At 42.7% G+C, this 9,580-nt stretch overlaps 1 protein-coding gene across 1 annotated transcript; it reads left to right on the top strand.

The window, feature by feature from the left end:
• The first annotated feature begins 1,051 nt into the window (after positions 1-1,051).
• Positions 1,052-1,979, top strand: LOC131856832 (uncharacterized). The gene is made up of 3 exons (XM_059208769.1): positions 1,052-1,314; positions 1,453-1,507; positions 1,776-1,979. Exons 1-3 carry the CDS (start codon positions 1,052-1,054, stop codon positions 1,977-1,979), a joined length of 522 nt encoding a protein of 173 aa, XP_059064752.1.
• Positions 1,980-9,580: the final 7,601 nt, after the last annotated feature.

The following is a 9,580-nucleotide window of genomic DNA, read 5'->3' as shown; positions in this document are numbered from 1 at the left end:
TAAAATTACAAAAGAAGTGATCAAGAACATCGCAGGCCTTCACAAGGTCAGAGGTTTGCCAGGGCTTCGGTCAGTGTCAAACAAATATCTATGCAAACTCACTAGCGCCACATATGATGATAGATCTATGAGAGTTGATAATATCAGGGGTACTGATGTGAAATTCGCAGTGATGGTGATTGTCTATAAGGTTTATCAGTCAAACTAGCTGAAATCAATTTCTGGAATTGCCATTCACATTGCATATTAGATGGTGAAAGAAGATGTGCATTATGATTTATGCAGTGTTATTCTGAAGGGGTTGATGACCAATCTCCAAAAAATTAAGCGAGGCAAGAATAATACTTTCTCGTATGGTTCTTTCATCATATGCTTGACATTTTACTTTCTGAATATGGTACCAGGTTATGGAAAGATTCAATGGGCATTTGATAGACCAGTTGCAACACAAATTGCACAAATACTACACTAATAGGGAGATAAACAATAGAAGGCTAATCTGTGGGCCTTTTTCAAAACTTTTCAAGAAGAAATGAAAAATAGGGTTGGAATCCCAAAAGAAATCATTGAAAAATACAAGGATACTATTTGTTTTATGGTTATTAAAGATGAATACATGATAGAGGCAATCCAGCCTAGAATAGTCTGGATCATGCTGATGGGTTATGAAGTAGATGAGGCCACATTGGATGCATATGCACAACATTTACTGAAAGCTCCAGTTGATGAGAAAGAAGAGAAATTTGGCACAACTTAGGAAAAGGGTCTAGAAGTTCATCAAGAACAAGTTGCACCTGCCATCAGAAAGAAAATGACAAGGGTTGCAGTAGAACAATTAATCAGTGAAGGACATGACAGGGATGAAGTAGAACAGAAGGTCAAAATACTTGAAGCCTGGAGGAAGGAAGAATAGAATCAGAAGAGGAAGGAGGAGAGAGGGGTTAAGAAGGCAGCTCTAGCCACTCCTAATGTGGTCTCAGTTACTACAAAACCACCCAAGCAACCGGAAGGACCATCTGGCAAGCCTGCAAGTCCTAAGCCGAAGGAAACAATGAAGAGAAAGCAAAAACCGGCAAGGCAGTATATGACTGTTTCTTCAAAGGAGACTAAATCTAATGAGGAAATCAAACAAGCTCCAAAGAAGAAAGGTGTATTTGCAAGAGTTGTGAGAGAAAAGAAGGAAGATCAGAAGAAGGAACCGGTAAAGGAGCCACCCAAGAGGATTCCTAAGATTACTGTTGTTCATAAGATGAAGCCTAAAGGTGATGAGAAGTCTAAACCAGAAGGCAAAAGAAGAACCGATAAGAAGAAAAGGTAAGATTCTCAAGAAATTATTGATCTGATTATTAATGATAGAAATTTAGACATCATTTTTGTATTTTATGATGATTTTGATGATAAGGACAAGAAGCAATTAGAGGAGGCAATTGTTTTATATCTTGATTCTTTTAGGACTTTTATTGAATTGGAGAAAATTTTGCCTAAGGAGTTGTATGATAGATTAAAGGTTAGAAAATTACATGCACAAAATTTGGACCGGCAGATGAGAGAAACAAAATTAGTTAATCTTTGTCCATCAATAACTCTGGTAGAGGTTGTTGATTTGATTAATAAGACAGGTGTGACAAAATTCAATCCCAAACACCAGATTAATAATTTAATGCTTGAAAAGTATGAAGAGATCTTGGAAGGAGACTATAGACATATGGGTCAGAATTCTTTTAAGTCATGGTTATGAGCTTAGTCTAAGTTTTGTACAGTTACTGAAGATTTAGATACCTAAGGACAAGGAACCAGAAAAGAAGGATGAGCAGGATGTGGATACTAATCCATTAGTTAGTACTCCACTAGCTAATGAGGCAAATTTTGATGTTGAGGATACACAAAATCCTCTAGAATCCCATGTACAAGATGTAGTGGCAAAGGTTGTAAAGGATAAGGGTTCAGAAGATAAGGTTTCTGAAGAGGCACCTAAATAGAGTGAAGCACCAAGTGGTGAAGCCACCGATGCACAGGTGGAAAAGAATTCAGAAGATAAGTCATCGGAAGACACATGCAAGAAGACAGATTCAGATTTCCCTTCCAGTTTGGCAATCGACACTTCATTGTCAAAAGCTAAAGGGAAAATGCCGCAATTCTCTATCAGTTTTGACAAACCTTATCATTTGATGTCACTAGCAGAAAATGTTTTGACCACTGCAGCACTTCAGGCACAGGCAACTCAGGAACTAGCACAGGAGGAATCTAAAGATAGAGAATTAATTTAGAATACTTTTGATGTTTTGAACCGGCTTGTACCAGAATTTCAAGCTAAGGAGAGCTCAATCTCTTGTAGTAAACTGCAGGAAATCATTGAATACATTCCTAAGCAGTATAATTCTTTGGTGAATATTTCAGCACTTGAGGCTAAAGATAAATTTGTTGAGGCCCGGAAGAAGACATTTTTGCAGATGATTGCATCAAAAAAGTCTAAACTTTAAATTTTCTTACAGTCTATTGATGATGCATTAGCGGAAAGAGGTAAGGTATATAAGACTTGTCTAGATTTTTTAAAGCTCACAGCCCCCATAAACAAGCAAATTTTGGATTCCAAAGGCCAGTTGCTACAAATTTCAAATTCTTATAATCTGATAGCAAATCTAACAAGTTCTTTAGAAGGTCTAGTTTTGGCAGTTATGGATCAGATCTTAAGGTTGGAAAAGGAAAGGGATAATGTAATAAGGCAAGCAATAGAGCTCCAAAATTTTATTGGTTCCCGACTAGATAACATGTTGGTCACACCCTACGGTCACCTTAAAAAAAGTTGGCTCTCTCTCTCTGCAAGTTCAAATTTCAAACCTTCATCATTCATGGTGGTGTCTGTTGGTGGGGATCTCCCCCCACCACCCACAAACCCTATTGTGGAGCCTGCAATGCTGACACTATCAGTCACATCCTCTTCTGGTCCCATGGCGGTTCCTCCTTTCGGTCCGGTGGTGCCTCAGATTGACAATTCTTCTTTGGAGATCTCTCTGGCCACGCCTATGGTATCTGATTATGATCCTATTCCCAATGTGCCGGTTGTTCTAACCACGGAGCCTTCGGCTGTTAATGCGAACCTCAAAGGTTGGAAAAATGTGTTGGTTGGAAATACTGAGACTGTGGACCCCAAGTTCATCCCCGTCTACTTGCAATTTGAGGATGGAACGTCTTTAGAGCTTCCTGACGTTGTTTTGGACCGCATTTTACAGAACATGGCCAAGACTCTAGTGGGAAAGTTCTCCCTACGCCCCACGGTGGAGATGGTCAGAAAATGGGTCAAGGATAAATGGAAACTAAAAGGGAGTGTTTCTGTTAGTGCCATGTCTGGTGCCCTCTTCCTCTTCAAATTCACTATTGAGGAGGATGTTTCCCTTGTCCTCTCTGGGTGCTAGTCCTATGGTCGAAACAACCTTTCCCTCTATTGTTGGAAGGTTGGCTTTGACCCTGCGGCCGACTTGTAGAAAACTGCTCTGGAATGGGTTCGGCTCCCAAGGCTTCCCCTTGAATACTAGGATGAGTCCATCTTTAAATGGATTGGGAACTCCTTTGGTCATTTTGTAGGTGTTGATGATATCACCGAAACCAAATCATGCCTGGTCTATGCTCATTTCTGTGTTCAAGCTACTATGAGCAAGAATATCCCCAACTTCATAACCCTCCAATCCAGGCTTGGTAGCTGGACTCAAGCCCTGGTTTATGAAAATGCTACCCTCTTCTACCAAAAATACCGCAAATTTGGGCATGTTATTTCCCAATGCAAGGCTCTAGCCCCCTTGTCCCTCAAGCTTAAGGGACTGGCCCTGGTGGAAGATTTAATTCCAAATGCTCCTATTATTCATCAAGACTTGGTTGTGGGGCCTGTTGTGACTCCTACTCCTGGCCTGGAACTTCCTCCCTTAGCAGTCAAGGACCCAGTTATGGAAGAATACCCCTTTGCTAAGAGTATCAACAACCTTCTCAAATCTCTTGCAAATATTGTGGAGGAAGCCTCTAATTTGGCCCGAAAGGAATAGTGTACCTCCTCGACAGTTAGCTTAGTTTCACTGGTTGATCAACTGGAAGATGGTGAGATTGCGAGGGACCCCTCTCTCACCTCAGAGATAGCTCGCTCCCCGTTGGTGTCTCCCACCCTGAACCAGGGTATCCTCTCACCTAGTGCTCCTGGTGCGTCATCCAGTGGTTGCATGACTCCTGTTGATGAGGGTTTGATTACTCAAAGACACAAGACCAGGAATGCAAAGCCTGGTGTGGGGATGGATCTCAAAGTGGGTCGCAGAGACTATCAAGACAAAAGGAAGCAGCAAGGGATATTGCCAATGGCAGGCATCGGACCTTGGAGATGTCCATAAAAGGTAAGAAATGAAGGTCCTCTCCTGGAACATGAGGGGCCTTAACAATCCCCAAAAGCAATATACTCTTAAGAAGTGTATTTTTGAAAATAAAATTATGGTCCTTCTTCTCCAAGAAGTTAAGATGTCTATGTCCTCCTTTTCCCTTGTTGTTGAGAAAATTTGGCCTAGTGCTAAGTTTGTTATTAGTGATGCTACTAGAGCCTCTGGTGGCTTGGTCACCATGTGGGACCCCTCCCATTTTTCTAGTAGTCTTCTCTCCTCCTCGGCCAACCTTTTGGTCTCTGAACTCTCTTCCCCGATGGACTCCTGCATTCTTGTTAATGTTGATGCCCCCAATGTCAGATCTGGTAGATTAAAGCTCTAGAACAACATAACTGCTCTAACACAAATAATGCCAATGCCCACTGGTTGATTGTGGGTGATTTCAACTCTTCTTTGATCCCCTTTGAGAAGTTGGGAGGCCTTCCAGAGTACTCTGATAGCATGACTTATCTTACCGACTTCATTGGTAGAAATGGGTTAATAGATGTGGAACTAACGAGGCAAAAATTCACTTGGTCCAATCTTAGCAAGGGAAAGGATCTTATTCGGGTTAGACTTGACAAATTTATCATCTCGGGCAACTGGGGAATTGGTCTAGCCTTGAAGCTCATTGCCCTCCCCAGAACGGTCTTTGACCACAACCCCCTGCTCCTTTGGAATACCACAAATGCTGCAAGGAAGAATCATCCTTTTCGATATGAACTTAAGTGGAACTCTCATCCAAAGTTCAAGGATTGCATTAAAAGATGGTGGAGCACCAACATACTTGGTACTCTTATGTTCGGGATTTCCCAGAAGCTCGACTTGGTCAAAAGAAATGTCTAGGGCTGGAACAAATACACCTTTGAGGATATCTTCAAAAAAAAAAAGGATCTCAACAGTAAACTGACTATTATCCAAGAGCGTATTGATCAAGGTGACTCCCTTGAAGCCACCCATATGGAGGAGGTTGCCCTCTGAAGAAAATGGAAGGAAAATTCCCACAAAGAGGAACTCTATTGGAAACAGAAATCCAGGGTTCAATGGCTTAAAGAGGATGATAAAAATACAACTTTCTTTCATAGATCTGCTACTATCCATAGGCGTAGAAACCACATCTCTTCCCTCATGGATGACAACAATCAGGTGGTCAACGATGTTGATAGTTTGAGTAGACTGACTACCAACTATTTTGCCACTTTATTTAGGGATGATGATGACCTGGGGGCCCCTGTTGGGGAGGACCTTCTTAACTGCCTCCCACCACGCCTCTCGGTGGAAGATAACAACCTTATTTTGGCCCCTGTTTCTGAGGAGGAAATCAAGTCTGTTGTTTTTGCTATGCGCCCCTTCAAAGCCTCGAGTCTTGATGGTTTCCCCCTGGCTTTTTTTTAATATTTTTGGGATGTGGTGGGCTCTGATGTTGTTCTGGCTACTAGAGATTTTTTCAGATTGGGAAGGTTCCTTAAAAAACTCAATCACACCTTCATTGCCCTTGTCCCTAAAACTCAGGAGGCATCTACTCTCAAGGACTTCCACCCTATTAGTCTCCGCAACACTATTTATAAAATCTTCAACAAAGTTCTTGTCAATAGGCTCAAACCTTTCTTGGATCCTTTGATTAGCCCCTCCTAGAAGGGTTTTGTTCCAGGTAGACATATTCTTGATGCATTCATCTCTACTCATGAGAGTATCCACTCCATTGATAAGTTTCATCAGTAGGGGATGGTTCTCAAGCTTGACATCTCCAAGGCTTATGACAGGGTCAACTGGAACCTCCTTTTCAAAGTTCACAAAGCTATGGGGTTTGGAGACAAACTCATCAAACTTATTAGGGAATGCATATCTACTGTCACCTACGCTATGCTACTAAACGGGAGCCCCCTGGAGAAGTTCAGGGCCTCCAGAGGGTTGCAGCAAGGGGATCCTCTATCCCCTTACCTCTTCATCATCCTTGTTGAAGTGTTGGCCTCTAACTTGAACTCTGTGGTTCGCAGGGGCACTCTTCTAGGCATCAAACCTGCCTCTACAGTACCCCCCAATGTTCTACAACAGTTCGTTGATGACACTATTCTTTTTGGTATCTCCTCTATTTGGGAAGCTAAGGCTTGGAAATCCTTTCTCAATGCCCATGCTCTAGAATCTGGCCAACACATTAACTATGAATAGAGCAACATTTACTTCTTTCACACTAATTCCCAACTCCAAGATAAAGTCTACAAAATCCTTGGTTGTCAAAGGGCCTCCCTCCCTGGCACCTACCTTAGCCTCCCCTTGACTGTTAAAGATGTCTCTAATTCCTTTTGGATCTCTATCCTTGAAAGAATGCAGAAGAAGTTGGCTAGTTGGAAAGGTATATTCTTGAGTAGTGTTGGGAAATTGCAGCTGCTTTCCTCCTCCCTCCAGGGGATCCCTGTGTACTTTCTCTCCCTATTCAAGATATATGCAGTTATGGCTGCTAAGCTAGAAAATATTCAAAATACTTTCCTCTGGACAGGAATGGAAGAAAAGAAGAGGCTCGCCTTGGTGGGTTGGGACAAAATTTGTCTTCCCAAGGCCATGGGTGGCTTGGGACCTCGTAAGATCTCAAGGTTTAATAAGGCCCTTATGACTAAAATTGTCTAGAAGCTTTTGAATAAGGATATAGATTGGAGTATAATCATTAGGGCTAAGTATCTGGGTAATGAGGACTTTTCCTTTGTTCTGAAAGAGGGGGGTCTTCCTAGGGGTTCCAAAATTTGGAATAACATCTTGAGCTACAGGGACTCTTTATCTCATAGTTTGAGGTGGTTTATTGGAAATGGCAAGAACATTCTCTTCTAGAAAGATTGTTGGTTAGGAGAGAGACCCCTTGCTTCTTCCCCCTCCCTGAGATGGCTATAGGATGCCACCAAAGGCTTCTTTGGTGAAAGGGTCAGTGATTACTTAAGCAATTGCACTTGGAGGGCCTTGGAGGACTGTTGCCTTGACCATCCCTTCCTCCTCTCTATTGCTAGAGAGCTCTAGAATATTTTGGCTAGTATATTCCTCCCCCTATTTCCTAGGGAGGACAAACTTATTTGGAAGTGGGACCCCTCTGGAGACTTCTCTATCAGAACTTCCTACACCATCTTACTTAGGGACCTGTTTACTCCTCTATCTGGAAAGAGGTCTAGAATCCCCAACTCCTCCCCAAGGTTAATTTCTTCTGGTAGACTTCTCTCCTCAACAAAATTTTGACCCAAGACAACTTGGTCAAGTGAGGATTCCATTTCCCTAACAGATGCATCCTCTGCAAAAATGATGAAGAAAGTCCTGCCCATCTCTTCCTCCATTGTGCCTTCACTCAGGAGCTATGGGGGACGTTCTACAGTAAGCTTAATATCTGTTGGGTTATGAATGATAATTTGTTAAATCCGTCTTAGGAGTTTTGGGGGCCCTCTTCCAACCCCCTTATCCAACAACTGTGGAAGCAAATCCCCCCACGTGAGCTGGTGTATTTGGAAGGAAAGGAATGAAAGGATATTCAAAGACAAAGAGGCGTGTGTGGAAACTATGTTTGCTCGATTCCTTAAATTGATTCTTGAGAATATCTATGTTTCTAAAACCCGGATGGCATCCAAGCCCCCCTCTACTTGGGACTGGGAAATTGCTAGACACTAGAACCTTCCCCCCTCATTCTCTCTTGTTGACTTCTCTAAGAGACTTCTAAGACAAAGCATGGGTTGGTTCCCCCCGGCTACAAATTTTAAACTCAATTTTGATGGGGTTGCTAGGGGGGCCTGGTTGCTGGTAGAGGGGTTATTAGATCCCATCTGGGGGCCTTTATTGCTGCTTATGCAGGTAACCTGAATGGGAATTCCTCTAATTAGGATGAAGCAATGGCCTTAGCCTAGGGAATCCGCATTGCCCTCTCCATGGGAATCAAGATTATGGACATTGAGGGGGACTCCAAGCTTATCATTGATGTTGTCAAAGGGCAGAATAATCTTCATTGGATAATTGAGGGAACCATTAGAGACACCTTGAGGCTCATCTCCAGGCTTGACTCATTCAGAGTTATGCATATCTACAAGGAAGGCAATGGTGTGGCGGATGACATGGTAGCCATTGGCCTAAACCTCTCAGGGCTGAGATGTTGGAGGAGTCACAACTCCTCCCAAACCATGTTAACTTCCTTCTCCAGGAAGAGAAATCCAAAATCTTCACTAATGATTGAGTGGTTGCCAAGTACTTCCCTTACCCTCCTCTCTTTCCTCGGGGCAGTCTAGAGGTGGTGGTTTCATAATTCAAATATTGGGAATATCCCTTCAATACCTTCTGATGTGGTGGTGACTCGTTCGGCCAAGATGGCGATGACGCACGCGTTGTTGTGCTGAAATTTCACTTGGGCTTGCAGAGTCATGATGAGTACGACTAGATTGGAAATGTGTTGGTTGCCGCTGGTATTTGCTTGCTCTTAATGCCTCATAACCAGGAAATCATTTCTAAAAGTGACTTCATTTTTTCCCATGCGCCCAAATTCATTTCTCATTTATTGACGTTGGGCTCGCACACTTCCCATTTTCTCTTCTTGGCTTGTTTCTTGAAGGGTCTCTGCAACTTTCTTTGTTTCATGACTAAAGAATCTCTGTTGGTGGAGGACATGGGGGCGACAGAGTTAGATATGAACCGGATACTGTGGATGATTTTTAAAATGACCCCTTGGTTTGGAACTTCTGTGTTGAAGGTGGGGTTGCCGATTTTTTGGATTGCCTGAAGGGCCATGATGAGAAGCTCTCAGCTGCTTTTGCCTCCTCCTATTCTGGGAGGTGGGTCTTAGTTGGAGGCATTGCCTTTGATGTCTCTGAGGAGACTATTGCCCAATCTATGAAGCTGACCCTTGATGGCCACCGCTGGAAGCGTACCAGTCATGTTGCAAATAGTGAAGGTTTTAAGCGGTTCTTCCGTAACCGCGAAGAACCCATCAAGCTGCAAGGTGGGATTGCTCGGTAGGATCTCAAGCACCCATGGAACATGATCTACCTCATGATCATGAAGTACTTCACTCTTGAAGGCAGGTATAAGTTATTCTACTACTACCATTTTCTCCTCCTCAATCACTTCCATAACAATGATTTGCTTTGTCTATCATTTTATTTACTGCACTCTATAGAGAGCTCTGTTAAAGACACCATGGACCCCAAGCATGGGGATAAGCCTCCCTA

This window comes from Cryptomeria japonica, chromosome 7 (assembly GCF_030272615.1).
Source record: "Cryptomeria japonica chromosome 7, Sugi_1.0, whole genome shotgun sequence".
Lineage (NCBI taxonomy): Eukaryota > Viridiplantae > Streptophyta > Pinopsida > Cupressales > Cupressaceae > Cryptomeria > Cryptomeria japonica.
This window is presented reverse-complemented; position numbering and strand designations above follow the sequence as displayed.

Bases quoted from the DNA above. Each gene is read 5' to 3' on its own strand.
- LOC131856832 (XM_059208769.1), top strand. From the start codon at position 1,052: ATGAAGAGAAAGCAAAAACCGGCAAGGCAGTATATGACTGTTTCTTCA. The intron at 1,315-1,452 runs GTAAGATTCTCA...TGATTCTTTTAG, and splicing joins AGAACCGATAAGAAGAAAAG to GACTTTTATTGAATTGGAGA. The intron at 1,508-1,775 runs GTTAGAAAATTA...CTGAAGATTTAG, and splicing joins AGTTGTATGATAGATTAAAG to ATACCTAAGGACAAGGAACC.